General features: G+C 40.1%; 1 protein-coding gene across 2 annotated transcripts; it reads right to left on the minus strand.

The window, feature by feature from the left end:
• Positions 1 to 221: 221 nt before the first annotated feature.
• Positions 222 to 17,406, minus strand: zbtb44 (zinc finger and BTB domain containing 44). Of its 2 annotated transcripts, none has more exons than XM_041046364.1 (6): positions 17,123 to 17,406; positions 11,061 to 12,164; positions 10,379 to 10,463; positions 9,744 to 9,895; positions 7,423 to 7,723; positions 222 to 3,819 (listed from the first exon to the last, which is right to left on the minus strand). In XM_041046364.1, the coding sequence occupies exons 2-6, from the start codon at positions 12,124 to 12,126 to the stop codon at positions 3,408 to 3,410; spliced, it is 2,016 nt and encodes a 671-aa protein (XP_040902298.1). In that variant the 5' UTR covers positions 12,127 to 12,164; positions 17,123 to 17,406; the 3' UTR covers positions 222 to 3,407. The 2 variants fall into 2 exon arrangements, with proteins under 2 accessions (XP_040902298.1, XP_040902300.1); XM_041046366.1 differs by having other exon boundaries at positions 3,650 to 3,819; positions 7,640 to 7,723.
• Positions 17,407 to 19,332: the final 1,926 nt, after the last annotated feature.

Raw genomic sequence — 19,332 nt, forward strand, 5'->3', positions numbered from 1 at the left:
ACAGTCACAAAGTGAAGACTACCAAGGCCCCCCATACTCCCAGACTAAGCTGTTCTATTCACATTTAACAAGAATATCCAAAGATGCCATGAAACAGCACCCATACAAAAGTCACCAAAAATATATATGCTGTTATGAAGAGCTACCATGTTTTTTTTTTCTTATATTTTCCTACTTTTAAATAAACCATAAGGACTGGAAAACATATACAACATCAAGTGTACATTGAAAAGGCATGTCCTGTATATAATCAAGATATTTGAAAACATTGCACATAAAGGGATAACGTACAGAAAAGAAGAGGGCATGCTGAACAACAGATCAAAGCTAGGCTGGATGAAGAGTCATCAACAAATAAGGCCTTGACAGAACGCATTGCCAACTGAAGACATGCTCTCCACTTCACAGAACGATATGAACATGCAACTTCAGAAACAAACAGAAAGGAGCTGAATAGAACCAGTCATTTGATATCAAAGCCTTGTTCCTAGTTTCACAGATCAAATGGGGTCCTTGCCTATTTGATTCACCTTCAGTCACATTTGAATAAAACAGAATGATACATTCTTTTTTTTTTTAATATATTCATCATTTCAAAGACAAAATTAAAACTTTTAAAACACCACCTGTCCATTTATTGCACACCATTGGTTCACAAAAATATTTTGGGCACTTTGCGTTTCAACAAACAGCAGCATTTCATTATAAAAACGTTGTTTGAATACAGACACCGAACACAACAGATGAAAAGCATGACGTACAAATGGAGAATAGAAAACGTTTTTTTTTTATTCTGATATTGTGCAACTAGAGTTAATAGGTCCATTTACTAAGGCTAGCCTCTTAAATGCACAACATCATACAGTGTTTTCAGGGGCGAGACAGCAGGACCCCTTTGCTAAATAGCATGGACCACTTAAAATGATTATCTCTTTATTTTATTATGTGCAGTTACTGATTGCCATGGCAAATCCCCAATGAGATAGAGGACATTTGGTCCTGTAGGAAAAAAGCTTGATTTGTACCCAGATAAAAAGGGCAAATGGCACAACTTTGAGAAAGTGACTGATAGGATGGCACGGGATCACACAAGCTCTTATTAAGATAGCTCTCAAGTGGATTTCTTCGATCAGGACAGTGTAACATTGATGTCCTTATCACAGCAGTATCCATCTTTACATGTACAATCAACCCTGTATGTGAGGGCTTACATCCTGCTGTGATAATCCTAAATGTGGGCCATTAGTTCTACTTTCAGGGGTCAACAGAAAATAAAAGATTTCACTGAACAAGAAACCCATTCACAGTCAGTAGCATTCAACTCATGGATTATCACCATGGGTATCATTATCTTCTCAAAATACAGGCACAACAATGTCTAAGTACAGAATTACAACCATATTGGCACAACACAGGTAACAGAAGCTGGAGGTTTGACCCAAGCTCAGCATTAGAAAAAGTAAATGAAGTGAATAACATCAGCTGTCAAACCGTGTTATCAGCTGAAGATGAGGGAAAAGCTCTTGCCTAAAACAACACATTTAAGTTATCATTTATAATGATTCTACTCACAGTATTTGCATTCATACACTAGCACGCTCCCATTGCTTCCAAAGCAATATCATCCCATAACACCCAACACCCTTTGTAATCTGTTCTGACTGAAAACTGGCCATCACAGACAGCCGTCATCATGATCCGATCGTTTCACGTCCTGCTTCCCTGGCTGCAGGCGTACGGCAACTAAAAGTAAGTCAAATTTTAGTCAGGGAACTTTTCACAGAGTCGCTTTTCCATTTGTGACAATGTACGTAAAAAAAACAAAAAAAAAAAAAAACAAAAAAAAAAAAAAAAACAAAAACAAAAACAACAAAACAAAAAACAAAACAACAAAACAAAACAAAACAAAAAACAAAACAAAACAAAATAAAACAAAACAATGACAGAATACTGGATGCTGGTGGTTAATCCACACTTTTGGGGATAACATAATATTCTTGTTTCATCACCCACAACGTCACACAAGGATAAAATGTTAAAATAGACAATCATGGTGTACCTAAATGAAATATCACTTCAACAGTCATGCAACATCTCAGAACATCAGCAGTGTACCTCGGTAAATCAGGATGACCATAATTTGAAAGTCATATCATATCAATATCTTTAACAAACTGTTTAAATGGGAAAAAAACCCCAAAAATGCCATTTGAAAAACTTCAACTTGAAATGCTACATTACCATATCTTAGAGCCCGTGTGGGACAACAACACTGCAGCTGTGAGAAAACTTTGTAACTCCTAATGAAAAATGTGAAATTTGGTCGTATTTTCATTTCATTTATCTGCTTGGATTTTGAAACAAAAGATGCATCAGTGCGCTGATCTGAGTTTTTTTTCTAAACTCCTTGAGTTTAGGTTTCATTTAACAACAGTGTTCATAAAAAAAAAAAAAAAATACTTGTAATAGGTCAGAAAATCATATACTGCACAAACATCTAAAGGGAATACTCTGTCAATATAATTTCAAGTTTTAAACATTTAAAAATGAAATGTACTGAGTTCATATTGATAAAAAGAAATGCACATACACACACCTGACATTTCATATTTCACAACACCCAACTTACACAGCATTCAAATAGTAAAACTACAGTACAAGCTATTGCAATATAGATAATATTGACATTTAACAGTTTGCCTATAGCGACGGCACTGAAGGAATAACACAGTCTCTGCCCATACAAACTAGCATTATCACTACAAATGAAATACAAGTATTTTTTTTTTTCTTTAGCTCAGTTTGCAAAGACTTGATTTGTCACTGTTGGCAAAGTCAAGACCTCTTCTTCCTCTACAGGATACTTTGTTAAAATGGGAACTCAGGCACTTTCCAAAAATAGGGCAAGGCTTGGATTTAACAGACCTCAAATTGGCTAAGACAGAAATTACTTTAGCTAGCGCTGCATTCACGTCATATGGGAAACAACCAACCTTCTGGAAAATGACTCTTAAAAAGTACTGTTCACTTCCTTTGTCCGGGTGGTAAATACTACTTTAAAACTGAGGTTTGGGGATGGACTGAATCCAGATTTTATGATCTACTGAAATGTCACCAACAAGGACATCGCTTCAGTAGAAATTATGTTAGAACTGCAAAGGAAACAACTTTGCTGGATTTGGTGTAAAACATTAACTCAAATACGTGAGTTGCATGTGGAAAGCAACACTAAGGCAACTGAAGTCTTCAGGTAACTTCAATCATGGTGTCTTGATGGCTTCACATGATGAAGTTTCAACATGTGCACATGTCCAGGTCGTCCATTTTAGCCATTATGCTGTCCCAACAGATATTCCCATATGACATGGCTGCAAAATAAGACATAATGGGCAAGTAGAAGACTTGAATCATTCTATGGTAATGGAAACCAGCTCCTTGGCCTGGGCATGCTGCTGCTGCTGCTGCTCTTCTTCAAACACCTCAGGGGAACTGCCCCCTTCGCTGTTGTCCATCTTGGTCTCCTCTGTCATGGCTGCCGTCTCGTCAGCGTCCATCTTGAGGGAGGCTGGGGCTTCCAGGGGATCCAGGGGCTCAGGTGAAAGAAAGCCAGAGGAACTCTCGCAATTCTGGGTAGAGGAGGAGACCTGGGAGATGACAGGCATCTGGACTGAGGAGGAGGACGAGGCGGCAGTGGGGGTGGAGGTGGAGGTGCTGCCCGGGTAGACGGCGTGATGCTGGGACTCCTCCAGCTCATACTGGACTCCCAGCACCTCCTCCTCCTCCTGTACCTGGCTCAGGTAGTCGGGCACGAGGAAATCACTGCAAGGACGAAGACAATGTGTTGACTTCAGTGTCCTTTTACGTGGTACCTTGACACAAGTTTTTGAGTTAAATTACACATTGAAAGATGTAATATTTGGCATTTCTCACATTTTCACAAATACACATCTCCTCAGGATAAAAGTGGGGTTAATGTTGATCTTGAGAAAAAAGTGAAATAGGGTGTATCTCAAATGAGTCTGGTAAATAAGCAGTCATATACAATGAGCACTGGCAGGTCTGTAGTTAGTAGACAGTACAAAAATGTGATATATATTTATATGTATGTATGTGTATGTATGTCTCATAGAATGGGATTAATGAATAAATTTGCTGCACTGAAATATTTGACTCTGAGAACCATCTTTCTGAATTTATGTGGTCTGAATTTTCTTTGTGAAATCCTCAATAATCAATTTCAAAACTTTTCCAGTATACATTTATTAAAGGGCTCTGAAATTCAAACAGATAATTCAGGAGGCTAATATTCACACAGCAACCCTGAACAGACTGCATGATGCACTCAGTCCGCGCCAAAACAAAAACCCAGATGCTGCCCTCATTGTGACCAGGAACTTTAACAAGGCTAACCTGAAACTAATAATACCAAAGCTACATGAACACATCTTGGGCACAAGTAGAGACAAAACCCTGGAACATTCAAAAATGGATGCAAAGCCATGTCTCTGCCGGCTTTTGAGAAATCGGACCATGGCTCCCACTGAAACATAAACAAAGGCTTCACAGGGAAGCTCTGGCAGGTCAGGTTCTGGACTGGCCAATCAGAGGCCATGCTACAGGACACACTCAGTGACACAGACTGGGAAATGTTCCTGACCAACTAGGCTGATATCACTGAGTTTGTGGAAATAGTGGTGGTTTCATAGGCACACTGGGGGACATCATCAAGTCCACTGCAACCCTCCCAAAACTGAAACCGTGGCTGGATAGTACAGTACATAACACACTGAATGCACAGCATACAACTCAGAGCACACCAGGCTGTGTCATACAAAGGGTGCGCAGCTTCAAGTACCTTGGTTTACATCACTGAGGACTTGACATGAACCACGTATATTAACACAACAATCAGTAAAGACTTTACCACATCAGCCAGCTCCGGAACTTCAACATCTGCTAAGCCTGAGGGCATCTGGTCAGGGCTCTGGGGATCTCCAGGGACTCCAGACACCCCAGTAATTAACTGTTAAAGCTGATGTGACTATGACCTCTCATTGTGTGGTGCAAGCCATTGTTAATAATGACTTTCAGTGTGCAGTGGTGCTGTTATAGTGCTGTTAGCTCAATTGCTTATCTGAGATAGTTCATCTCATACGTTGTCTTTTGCGCTCTTTTGCGCTCAGAACAGGCAGGAACCAGGTCTAGTTGACATTCGCTTTCCTGGATCACATAATTGAGGTTTGGTAACCTGACAGGCCACAGTTCAGATCGATTCCATTCAGGCTTGATTACTTTACTTGGTGTCCAGATGTTCAGATGTGAAATTTATATCTTGCAATTGAGTGTCTAATTTCGACTAAGTGTATGTGAGCAACCAGAGTTTTTGACTAGATCAGACTTGAGTTTACTGAAGTAGAGCAACCTGAATATAGCTTTTGAATATTAGGCAAAATATTAATTTTCTGTTTGGATTTGAGAAACCTTAAATAGACATATACTGTAATTAAAGTTTTTCAAATGACATAACCTGAAATTTCAGACCACAAAAATTCAGAAAGACTGTTTTCAAAGTCAAATATTTCAATGCAAAGTACTGAAGTTTCAACACTAGAGTTCAGTAGAAATTAAGCTTTAATGCAATTATTATGGCAACGATTTGTTTCCACAATATGTTATTAACGTGTTTAAGGCAGGTAAACCAGAAGACATGTCAATGACTCAAACAATGCCTAATTAAGAAAATGAAAGAAGATATATAGAAATTGGTCCTTGCCAAGGCCAGGACGAGCACTGCCTCTAACTCTTATTTTTAAATGCAATTATGTTTGACCTATACCAACGTGGCTGGGTCTTCATTACAATGAAGCACACTTGAATTCTTTTGAAATAAGCTCTTTAAAATGTGAGTGCACAGTGTGACCATGGTTGTAAACTAATGCCCCAAGTAATGCACAGACTATCAAACAGTGGGAAGTGGAGCTCATTGTCCAAAATAAATAGTTAAGATGGAGTGTAACTGTCCTCTGCACAGACAACAGCTGCCTCTGACAAACTGGTCTGGAAATGAGCAACTCAGAAAAAAAAAACAAAAAACAAAAAAAAAAGCAGTGTAGTTAACGTATCCTTTTATGTGAAGACTGAGGATGGGAGTTAAGAGACTGACTGGATTGCCAGAGAATTTTCCATACTGTTATGATCTCAGGCGTAGACCTTCTACTATAAAACTTTTGAGGAGTCAATGGCCCGTTTGAGTCCTGCTGACCTGTGAGGACTTGAGTTGATTAAGGAGTGGAAAAGTCTGGGAAGTAAAAACACACTTTGGCTTTATAAAGACACTGTGTTCAGACTTTCACAAGGCTTTGTGGCCTGGGCTGCTGATAAAAACAAACAACCCTCTATGTTTGGTTCAGGAATATCCATTCATATAGAAACAAACAGATGACAAAATGATGACAAATTTGTCTTTTACGGGGAAGTTTTCAAGATGCAACAGTTTCTCTCATGAACAGAGAGCAGGACTATAAATGAGACATTATAAACAACATTATCTAAGGTGTTATCTAATGTGTTTTATGGCACTGGGATTTTATTTTGGCAGTTGGTCAGCATTCAGAAAACACTCAGTTAATTTTGTAAACTTAATTACCCACATCATCCTCACATCTCATAGAATTACGTCAGAGAACAGAGTCGAAATGAGCTTGAGTTATTGGCCATCTCCTCTAAATGGTGAATGTTAAAGGAACAGTTCAGCATTTTGGGAAATGCACTCATCTGACTTCTTAGCAAGAGTTGGAGAAGATTGATACCGCTCTCATGTCTGTAGGGTAAATATGAAACTAAAGCCAGAAACAAGAGGAACAGCTAGCCTGATCAAAGGGTCTGATTAAAGGTGACAAAGTCCTCTGACAATCACCTCTAAAGACCACCAGTTAACACCTAATACAAACTGGCATCATTACACTTCAGCTCCTGTATGGGTTAAACAAATGAAAACAAATGTTAATTAGTGAGCTTTAAAGAAGCTTGTAGGCAGATTTTTGTTACCTTTGGACAGAGGCAGGTTAGCTGTTTACTGTTTACCATTTTAATGCTGCTGTTGGCCCCAGCTACATGTTTACTGTAGAGATTTTAAAGTGCTATCAACCTTCTGATCTCACTAAAAATGAATCAGTATATTTCCCAAAACTATTCCTTTAATTAAGTAAAAGTCCCCAATAAATACAGCCAAATACTTCAGGTGCACTTGATCTGAGCATTCAAATCAACTGCAATCATCTCAAAAGCAATTCTACACAACCAAAGTCATAGAATTAAAAACGATCAAATGAACCTCAGGTATTAGAATCTAAATCGTAGCTATTTTCTGATCCAGGTGAGATCTGAGTAAATGATGGGGGTCAGCGCCCCCAGACTCCTCACCTGCTCTGGAAGTAGTTTGCTAGTTCGGATGCCTCATGGTTCAGACTCCTCAGGTGTACAATTAAATTGCCAGAGTTGGTGAACATGGCGCCGCACGTTTTGCACTCGTAAATCCGCGGCTTGCGGATTATGTGTCGGGAGACCCTCATGTGGTGCTTATATTCACCGAAGGACGTGAATGTGGCGCTACAAATCTGGCACCGGAAACAGCGTTTACCTTCGTGCTTCAGCCGATGCATCTTTAGGGAGTAGGCCCGTGTGAACTTTTTCCCACAGCGGTCACACTGGAAGGGCTTAATGCCTGGAAGAGGGGAGAAAACCAGTGCTTAGTTGATCTGTACATTAGCATCACACAATATTAGTATCCCTGTGTGGATGAGCTGGGGGGTCGAATGACTAAATCTAAGCACAAAATCAGCCTCAACAGTTCAAATCAGTGTTTCCCAAAAAGACTCATCCATTTACAACTCTATAGTTGGAGAAGTGGTGAATTCCAGTTCATGTGTAACTCCAGTTTCAAAATGATAATATACATTCTGATGAACTCTGAGTCTAAAGAATCTTTTAGCAAATCTCTCATCTCAGTTTTAATTTTCCACTTGCAAAGTTTAGACCTTTGAATGTCAATCTCTACATTTTAGCTCCTAAATATTATTTAAAAGTGTTAATTTTCTTAGAAATAGTGTGTGATACAAACTACCTACCCAAATAGATTCAGTGAGGGATACATGTAAGCTTTTCCAGGCTACAGTTTGAAAGACAAAACACATATTTGGATATTTCGGAGGCTTTCCATAGCGTTGCATCAGCTAATCACAGTCACGCTGAGTGCGTCAGACTGACTCATGCTTCACTTTGTTTATACATTTAAATCTGGTAAATCTCGCTGTAAAAGAACATACTCTGATCTCTCCCATCTTTTGTTACTCAAGATATGAAAAGATACGAAAAATATTTTATTCTTTTTTGCAAAACAAACTGCTTTGACTCCTTTTATTATGAATAAGTTGTACTAATTCAGTGGCACAGTATACAGTATAACACCACCCATACATATTTACACTTATTTTCCCATATTTTCTTAGGCTGTATTGTATCTATCATCCTGCCTTTTTCTCAAACCTTTCTTTTCTAGGCACTGAGTAAACAGTCAGGTCTAAGTTTCCCACTTCATACCACAGTGATCAAATTCACAAAGCTACTGTGATCTTTCAGTGGATGAACATTATTTTAGTCCCCCATCACAGACCACCACAGATGCTGCAGCTCTATCTTGAAAAGGTTTGCAGAGAGTTTTGCAGATTTCATATCTGCCATTTAATAAACAGATTTGCCTCTTGTCTTACTAAGTCACATAGTAAATCATTTTATGTAGTGCAAAATGATTTAAAACTTCCACAGATAGACAAATAAAGTTGGTGCACATCTCTCACTATACACCAATGGCCTTTAAATACAGGAATATTAACAGAGCTAAAAAAGTATGAATCTAAATTTTTTACAGTGAAACTATTCTCTGACCTGAGCAGGTTTTTATTTTGGACATTTTCTATCTGAAGCTGCCAATGCTATTCATTCTCTCACTTAACATCTGATGTAACTAAACATTTGAAATGAGTGTTGTCATACGAGTAAAGAGTGCCAACATCGTAATTTGTACAATTTCCACACAATCTAAAAATAAGCAAAGACAAAACATCTAAACTATATTACCAACAGGCACAATTTCAAAAATTTCCTCCGAATGTCCTAATATGTAAGATACATGCCTATAAATGGTTTTCACCCTGTCGGAGTGTTCCCCCCAACCCCCCCTTTTTTTTTCCTTTTTCTAAATACTGACTCACAGAGGATGTAATCTGGACAGCCACAAAGGAAGTCCATCAAGAAAAAATCTGAGGGTGTGGAGTCACAAAGAAACAAGCTTATACAGGACCACTGTAACCCACTCTTCATCTCTGCTTGAGGCTAGCACCTCGAGGCTACATTAGCTTCTACTAGCATAACAGCACCAAACCAACTGTTGCTGGTCAAGTTGCATTGTGGGTAATGCTGATCTCGGGATTTTATGAGGAAGACAAATGTGTGGAATAAGAAGATGATATCTGCAGCTTGAATTTGAGTCCTTTTTCTAAACTATCAATTTGTGTACTATAATGTCATAGGGCTGCAATGCTAAACTGGTGGAGTGCTCTTCTAAACACTTATCAGCCAGTTGTTTTTGGGACTTACCCAATACCTATTTGAATACTGTTTCTGTTTTCACACACACACAAAAAGTTGTGTTACATTCCAAAGTTTAGTTTCAGCCTTTCACCTACCGGAGTGTATGAGCATGTGCTGCTTCAGGTTTTGAATGCGTGTGAATCGGACTCCGCAGGTTGGACACTGAAAAGGCCGGTCAGGGCCGTTGGTGCCGGGTCGGGCTGAAGGGCTGATGTACAGGTGGTATGGATACTGAATACCCTCCAACCTGAACCCCAAAGAAAGGGAAAATCAAAATGATATTCATCCGTGTATGTGCTCTTTGACGTGTCAATAGTGTAACTCTTCCAGAATAATTTCTTTGTCTCTTTTCACATTAAAAATACCTTGTTAGTTTTGGGGGAAAGAAATGGCCAAGTATTATTCATGTAAAGGTACTGGTAACCTAAAGAAGCTAGGTGTGGGATGTTTTTGGACTTGTCAAGGGATTTGTTTAACACTCAGATGTTAGTGACGGCAGCAACATGCGTCAGTCAGATTGTTTAATGTTTGACACTCATATATTTCCAGTTAGAGGCCTTGTTAGAGTTCACATCATGTATCATGTATCATGTCCTTGCCATTTCAACAAGACATTTAAATTTATTACCTCAACAGGTGTGGACCCAGACACCCAGTTATGAGGTCTAGGTCTACATATTCTTTGCTGCCTATGATTTGCCTCGCTGCAAGCTGTAACAAATCACGGTACCTTTCATCATCTTCTGCATGTCCTCCAGCGTTAGAGGTGCTCTGCATTGACGGCAAGCCCTCAGACACTCCTTCATCCATCGACCCTGAAAAGAAAGAAAAAATAAAATCACTCAGATGGTAGCTGTCTACTGAATCGCTGACTACAGAGTAAAGCTTAGAGCATGTCTTCTTGGATGGGGTTATGTTTATATACTTTAGGCCTTTGAAGGCTAATCCCTTATTTAAGGATTGATGCTGCTGGATACCAATGCACTGTGCTATTCAGCACTTTATGAAAAAAAATGACCAGGGTTTCCATTTTCTTTTTTATTTATTACAGGGGCGAAAAGCCTTTCAAACAGCATTTGGGCCAATGGACAATAAAATTTTCCACTGGAACAAATACAAATAAAAATCCTGTAGGTGGGTAGGGAGCTCTGAAGGCAGGGTGAGGCAGGTTTGATTGCATGTCTTACAAAGCAACACTGTGTTAACTGGGTCAGGACACAGACTCTATTATAACAGTGTTAGATACAGTAACACTGACACACTGATATTTGTGTATGTGGGTGTATGTGAGTCTTTACATATACCCATGCAGCTTTTGACTGATGGTGAAGCGTTTAAACTATAAGACAACATTAAACATGCAGGAATAATTCGAAATGCTGCGGATGAGTTCATTAAGGAGAACTGCCCACCTATAGAAGAGGACTGTGGGCTGATGAGGAGCTCCTCTTGGACCTGTTCACTCCCCGGCACCGTCTGCTGGTCACTCAGTGAGCTCTGGGAGGCACTGACTGGTTGAGAGGACGCCTCTTGGACCTCCTCATCACTGAGACGCTCCACCTTCACTCTCACATCTTCCTCTTCTGCTGGCACTGGCGACGACACTGCCTTGGAGCTCTCGCACGTCAGGAAGTCACTGAGCCGCCGGCCGACCACCACCTCTGAGGTCCCTGGAGTTCCCTGCTCTAAACAGCGAGGGCTCTCCGGGAGCTTTGATTTGTCCGAGTGGAACCTCCGGTCAATACCGAATGGGAAAGTCCACGGAAAGGCCAGGGAGGACTCCACAGGCTGGGCTGTGCTGTCTGAGAATGAAGGGGATGGGTTGGGGATCTGAGGGGAGGTGGTGACGATCTGTGTAGTGCATTTGAGTGGGCTCTCAGGTGATGCCATTGTTACGAAGGTCTTGCGTTTCCGTCGCGATTCACGGCATATAGGAACGTTTCTCTCCATCACACTGCAGTCCGACGACACAGGTGACACGCTGCCGTCCAGTGGCGTCAGGGCACAGTTGGATGAGGCGCTCTCTGGTGCTGATTCGTGCGGTTTATCTGCCGTCATGTTGTTGTTGTTGTTGTTGTTACCCGGGCTCCACAGGATACTTGACTTCATGAACTCTGAACACGTGCTCGCCACAGCAAACATCTGCATGTAACTTGCAGCTGCCAGGACGTCGATGATATTCTCTGTGCTAATGGAGAGGGTAGACGTGTAGGCATATTCCAACAGAGGAGCGAAGCCACTAACAGTCACATGGTGAAGGTCCAACACAAACTTGTCCTCCTCCTCTGGCCGGCCCACCAGTTTGGAGCGGAAGAATTCACTGCAGCAGGCAAGGACCACTTTGTGGGCCAGGAAGAGCTTGTCTTGGACGCGGATGGTGACATCACATAAGTGACCCTCGTTGCGTAAAACGTTTAGCTTCTCCAGCATCTCCTGGCTGTGGGAGGTCGAGTTGTGGGTGAAGGTTTTGACCCCCATGTTGGAGTCACTTCCTGACTCTGTACAGGATATGCGTCCTGCAGGGAGAGATGAAAAAACAAAACAGAGACAACACTTCAGTTCGCAAAAGTTAAACCATATGAACTGTATCTTTGGAGTCAAAGATCCATTCCTGGCAAGAAAAGAAAATGTTCACATAAATATTTTTGTTAAGCTTTGCAATTCTTTCATGTCAAGGACTTTACATCATTATTGTATATAGCAATGCTAATGTGTCTAATGATTACCTCACTAAACAAAACCCAGGCCTATCGTTAAAGAATAAGGTGTGAAATAACAGCTGTCACAGTGGGCTCTCTTTAAACCACCACCACCATTAGAAAGCAAGTAGAAAGTACAAAGACAAAAATGAGATCAGTCATGAGTCAATTAACACTCTGCTCCAGCTCCATAGTAAAGAGAGGGCAAAAAAAGTCAAATTCACTGTGGAAGGCAGCAGGCGAAGGTAGAGAGAAATACTAAGGTGCTCTCTGAGCTCTAAGGGGAAGGAAAGGTAAGGGGCGGGAGGGGGGCACGAAGGACAAAATGCCAAGTTATGTAACAACAATCAAAGCAGATGCGCAGCGATGCGAGCCAGACCCATGTGGAGGCCAGTGCACTACAGGATGCTCAGCAGCTGTCTGTGAGACATGTGGATTCTTTAAGGCATGAGATTTTCCATCAAACAAAAGCTCAAGTGAAGGGGCTCTCGCAGGGAGAGCGCGCTCCCCTTCACACACACACACTCGCACAGACTCACAACACACACACACATACAGAGCAAAGGAAAATACTCTTGGGCTATGTTGGCCCAGTGAAGGCAAAGTGAATTATAGACCTGGGCTGCGGTGGTGCAACAAGAGAGTGCCTAGCCTGAACCAGCAAACAGGGCTAATAGAAAAGACTTTTAATTCCACTGTGGGGTTTTCATATGGCTATAATGTCTCCTGAAGGAGAATTATTCTGATACATCACCTCGGTGAAGTTCTTTCTGACAAAACAAGATGTTCTTTAGAGTACGTGAACTTGAGAAAGGGGAGATGTATAAAAATCAAATACTGTGACAGTTTTCAATAAAACTTTGACCTCTGACATAAATTACATCTTTAAGAGCAGTTTCTACAGTTGTTCTGTGAAAAAATAAAAACAAATACACTTTACTTTATGATCGAAGTTAGAGTCTTATAACTTAATAATATCGTAATAATATATTCTTCAAGAAATATAAATCCATTCCCGGTTGCAGCTTCTCAAATGTAAGCATTTGCTGATTGTTTCTGTAACACTTAACTGTACACTGAGCACCTTTGTTTTCTTCTTTGTATCAAATAATATAAGTTATTTGAGGACATCAGTGGAACATTTTATACAATCATAGATCAAGTGATTAATCAATGGTTATGTAACTAAGAGTCGGCAACAACAGCAAAAAACTTCTCAAATTCTCCACAAAAATGTTTGTGATGGCGACAGAGCAGGAGCCTGTACGGCGAAGCGAGATTAGTGAGTTATCGAGGGAGATCACCATGGCATCTTATGTTGCAGGGATAACCTGTTCCAGAGCAGGTTAACTTCAGAGGATCAGCTCAAAATCTGCTGACCAATCAGATCACCGGAAAGACTGAGTCATCATTCCTTCAGGGTCCCAACAAAGACAAAAGAGTTTACGAGAAAGTGACAAATTATATAGAGCAAGAGACATTTCTAAAAATCAGTCCATTTTTAAGCTGTCTGCAGTTTTAAAACTTCAAGCAAACAGAGCGATAGTTTATCACACTAAATACTGTAGGTTAATAAAGATGATTTTTGCTGCATTTTAACTGAAGTAGTATGTACTTAGTCTTACCTTAAAATTTGGAAATAGCATCAAGTGTTTCTAACAGTTCTTATCCTATTCTAGTTAGTAAGGCCAGATGTCTGAACTGATCTCCCAACTCAATTTGACTTTGATTAACAAAGTCCAAAAACAATTCACTTCAATTCCATTTGATTCTTGTTGATTCAGTTACATTAGATAAATACAGATGTCGCTTTCCAGAATTTATCCCTTGAGCTTAAATTTCTCTTGTATTTAAGTGAGTATCTTTGTTGCTTACTTGAATATAAGACTGTGTAAAGTGCACATTACAGGCTAAATTATAAACACACTTCCTGGTCTTAAAACTGTGGACCAAGGATCAATTCTCCTTTGCAAATGCAAAACAACTAAAATGTGACATATCTATATTTCTTAGGCCTACATGTTCAAAACAGTTAAGCTAGAATAAAAAAAACCTGCACCACTTACAACCTATATGTCAAAGTCAAGGCCCGCAAAAAAATTTCTATGGCCCCCGGGATGATATTTGATTAGTATTAGAACTGGCCCGCTGGCCGTAGCTGCCCGCTGCCGTTTTGCGCGCGCCAATACCACATTACCCACAATGCAACGGTAGCGAATAGACTCACTGCAGTGCTAGCCTGGTTGTCATGACTACCAAAACTCTTCGCGCTATTGCAGTGCAGCAAGCGGGCATCGTTTTAATTATCCATCAGCAGTCAGAGCAGATGTCGACTTTCAGCTACCCCCCTCCCTAAAAAATGACTAAATGGAAGGTGGGCGCCGAGAACAGGGGGTTTCAAGCCAGGTGGGAGGCAAAGTACATGTTCACGGAGGTAAAAGGCAAACCTGTGTGTCTTCTGTGTGGAGAAAGCGTGGCTGTACTGAAAGAATATAATCTAAGAAGGCACCTCTTCTTGATATTAAGGAACATATTTTGTTTTTAATGGACATCTACTTTTTTGCTGTTTGCCTGTTGAAAATGTTTCCCTTGAAATTACTAACAGCCATAAGACAATATTGCTTTATTCATTTAATGTACAGGACATGTGATTTCTCTTTAAAGGAAGTTTGTTTTTGTCTATGTGCCTGTTGAAAATGTTTTCACTGGAAATTACTGACAGAGCCATAAAAAATACTGGATTATTCATTTAAACATTAGCCTAAATAGTATACACCTTGTTAGGTATTGGTTCAATAGGCTATGTGTAATTATTTCAATATGTTTTAATAAACATTGAATCAGCCCGGCCCTTGGCTTGTAGCAAATTTGTTTTTTTGGCCCTCTGTGTATTTTACTTTGACATCCCTGACTTACAAGGATGTCATAGCTATGGGCTCACTGGCCACTCACAATCAAGTTTCAACCCTCACGCTGAACTGATGTTAGCTTTAATAAATCTAACCTCAGTAAAGGGCAGTTTCTGACATGTTGCCAAACCTGCATGGATTGGGGACAGGTTTACCATGAAATCTCATTATGTAACCATTGTCTTTGGTTATTGTTAGACTGGCGATGATTTCACAACCAGTCTGTCTTTCTTAATCCCTGAAAAAGGCCTGTTTTCTATTAAATTTCTCAGTTTTGATGACCTCAACATATTTTTTCTCTTACCTTGGGCATCCTACTATTCTACTTACCCTTTTTATCATCTAAGGTCATTCACTCGACTTGAACTGCTTAAATTAAAAAAGAAAAAAAGAAAAACAGGGGTGTTATTTTCTACTAGTTTTAACCAGTAGAAAAAAAAATAATTTAGCATTGTGTAGATTCTTTTTCAAATCAAAGAGAGCAGAAGTTATAGTTTAAAGTTCCAATTATCATGACAATACCTCTTAATGTTATTTTGAGATGCAGTCATGGATTAATAATGTTCATGCACCTACACCGTCCGAAGTCCTCACAGGAAGAATTTTTGTAGAGTTAAAATGCTGCCATAGCTGTCATTTTTTATTTTGAGGTGAACTATCCCTCCATTTGTTTGTTAGAGAATCTAGATAGATACAAACAGAGAGGAAAAAGGGAACAATTTTTAAAAGTATTTATAGCCCTTTATTATTTGCCACTTTATTGTAAAACCTTTTGTCTCTGTCAGGATCCTGTAGGAATGATGATTCAGTTTTTCCAGTGATCTGATTGGTCAGCAGTCAAGCTATTGACAGGTTTTGATCTGATCCTCTGAAGTTAACCTGCTCCAGAGCAGGTCAACTGTGCTGGTGTTACCGTGGTGATCTATCACGTTTAAAAGTGAGCCAGCTTCGTGAAATCTGAGTTAAGCTTAAAGGTAGCTGGAAAACGCTCTAATCTCGCTTAGTGGTATAGGCCCCTGGCACTTCTACTCTGTTTACATCACGTCTTAGCAAGTGACCACAGACAGTTGGCAGAGACAGACGGCATAAGGCTGGGAGTCAGTGTGCCCACAAAAAGAAAAAAAAAGGCGGTATGTATGTAAGACACGGAGGCTCAGTATCTAGCTGTCAAACTGATGAATAAACATGTCCCCAACAACAATCACAGTTTAGCAAACACTAGCTAACAGTGTTGATAGATCAAGTCAGCCAGGAGATGAAAAGTACATCCGATTTCAACTGTCAAAATAAAAGACACGGGACTATTGCAACGCTTTTTGGCTTGGTATTTCATTAAATAGTCTCTTTTTTATCGGAGATTTTTTTAAAGGACTACACATATTAATATGCAGTCGTTACCAACATTTTTTGCAGCATTGAAAATTAAAATAAACTTATCAAGAAAAGCTATCATTTGTTCTCACCACGTACCGATTGACCCGTACTATTGTTCATAAGTAACTCTGTTCTTGCACTGTTATTTTCTGTATTTTTCTACTCCGATTTATTAGTACATACATACAGCGTTACAGTACACAAAATAAAAACTTCTGTATCACCAAGTGGCAAAACTCATAGAACTCATTTATTTTGAAGCCGATTTAGCCACATTCCCGGTTTGACCGTGGATACCAACCCTGCGTTCATAGACGCAGCTGCTGCACATTAGCTAACTACCGTTAGCTACCACGCTAACGCTAGCCAACGCAACACAGCGCTATTTGTTGGTTCGTTCCCCCTTATCAACGCTTAGAAAACAAAGTAGCCTGATACATGCGTACACCGTGGGGTCACCCTAACCAGACACACTGTACGAGAGGAATTTACCTTCTGGAATGAGGCTTGTGTGAACGGCTGGGCCTCGGGATGCAAACAGCTCAGCTGACAAAAAGCAGCGATAGCAGGAGACAGCGGTGCGCCCTGCTGCTCCACACCGCTCACTCACATTCCTTGCGCTTCCCCGGGCAGTTGTCAGCCTGCCATCCGCCAAACCTCACAGTTTAAATAACGCTCACATGAATTCACACCACAACACAATGGAATTTAAAGTTTCCGAGCTGCTGTTTTAATTCCTTTGTGCTCCCTGCTGTTCTTTCTGCGCTGTATTTGTATCCCCACAATGCAACGCGCATCCCTCACTGTACTGTAGGGCACTATACTGTAAGAAACAGGAAGTCTCACATTTACCAACATTTACAAGACAGTTCAGATACTGCTCAGGAATTCCCACTGATATTAATTCACATGCAGCTTATATGACCTTCTATAGACCCGTTAATCCAGCACAACATGCACAAATCTGTTATGTGTTGTGAATACATTTCTTTCCCCCATACTGTCATGTTCTTAATGTACTTTTATCAATTAATTATTTTTTATGGATTTAGAAATTCTGATTTGATTATTTTCACCTATTTCAACTCTGATTTTTCATTTGAATATTTTAAGACAATTATAATAATTTTTGAACACTTGTTATTTCAAATTTAATTTTAGTCATATCATCAACATCATCTGTCCATTAATATCTGTTATTAATATGAGACTTTCTCACATAGCTGCCCTAGACAAGTTTCAAAATCTATATTTGATTTTAATTCTTTTTTTTCTCCTTCCTTTTACAACAGTACGCACTACAGGCCTACACCAAGAGAGGGGATGTCAGCGTCAATCTTTTGTAGCAAGGTGGTTTGGACAGACCTGCTGTTATATAGCTGAAACTAGACAAAGACAGTTGTCACAGTCGTCTACGCCATGGGAAGAGAGACAGAGGCAATCTATGTCTCCTTTGTGTTAGGTAATGCCTGCAGACAGCAACACCGAAAGGGTTGGTCCAGAGTTCTACCACACAACTGTAATAGCTAAATTTATCAACTGGTTTGTGCCTAAACAAAAAGTGATACATGACAGAGCATGCTTTCACAAGTGGGTGCAGTAGCCCAGAGAAACAGTTGAAGTTTTTCTTTTAAAAGGTTATACCAGCTGGCACAACACTATGAGTTCAGAGGGACGAAAGGTGAACAGAATTTTTATTGGCATATCGGACAGTGATGTTTCTTGAAAGCTACAGGTCGAGTCAGACTTCTTGCTTGAAAAGGCCATTCAGATAACATGTCACAGTGAACAAACGAACTAGCAGAATGTGAGTTTCCGCATGGTCTGTGCAACCTGTGAGACAAGGGAGACAGCAGCACCAGTGAGGGACAAACGTGGAGAGAGCAAGAATACAGTGAGTCAAAATTCCCCTTTTTGCCAGTTCTCACTCTAATAGACAACATGAAAAAAAAAAAAAAACTATGCCTGCCCAGACAGGATCAAGAGGTGCACCAAGTGCAATAAGACAGGACATTTTGCGGCAGCATGCACTGTATTAGACATACATAACTGAAGTGTGACAGACTGCAGTTAACAGACTGGTACAGTACCTGCAATTGGTCACAACAGTGCCAAAACCATATGACTCCAGTCCTGGTGGCGAAATGCAGTGTATAGGCAAGGGCCGCAAAACAGATTTTAAGTCTGATATATTGAATTTTATAAATATATTGGTACACTGTCATTAACCCTTACCAAACCAAATTCTATAAATTATATTATGGCTCTACTGATATTTATAACCCACTCTGATTTTCGCATCTACCAAACTCAGACAGCTGTGAATAGAATAAGACTGACAATAAAAATAGGACATTGTTAAGTTACTGTTGTTGCCTATTAAATGGAGGTTCCTCCCTAACCACAGCTACTGAGCTACATGGCTCTCTTTATTTCAGATGTCTGAACAGAGAAACTATTTCAGCGTGGGAGGATTTTACTGAACATCTTAAGCGGTTTCAGTTTGTAAAACATGCAGTGAAATCGACCTCGCCCAGCTGTTAAAAGCTGTCGACCCACCTATAGAATTCCATTAGTCTGGCCTTCAGTGGTGGGTTTTAGTGGCCTGTCTAAAAGAGTGCTCTGGAAAACATTTTGTTTGGAATTTATAGGTCATTTTGAAGTATGGCTCCTCTGATAGTGGTGCTATTGTTGATATGTAC

Source organism: Toxotes jaculatrix, chromosome 9, assembly GCF_017976425.1.
Source record: "Toxotes jaculatrix isolate fToxJac2 chromosome 9, fToxJac2.pri, whole genome shotgun sequence".
Lineage (NCBI taxonomy): Eukaryota > Metazoa > Chordata > Actinopteri > Toxotidae > Toxotes > Toxotes jaculatrix.

Excerpts from the sequence above, each read along its gene's own strand:
- zbtb44 (XM_041046364.1), bottom strand. The coding sequence starts at position 12,126 with ATGGGGGTCAAAACCTTCACCCACAACTCGACCTCCCACAGCCAGGAG. Across the intron at positions 9,896-10,378 it reads CATGCAGAAGATGATGAAAG|GTTGGAGGGTATTCAGTATC; the intron begins GTACCGTGATTT and ends TTTGGGGTTCAG. Across the intron at positions 3,820-7,422 it reads GCAAACTACTTCCAGAGCAG|TGATTTCCTCGTGCCCGACT; the intron begins GTGAGGAGTCTG and ends TCGTCCTTGCAG.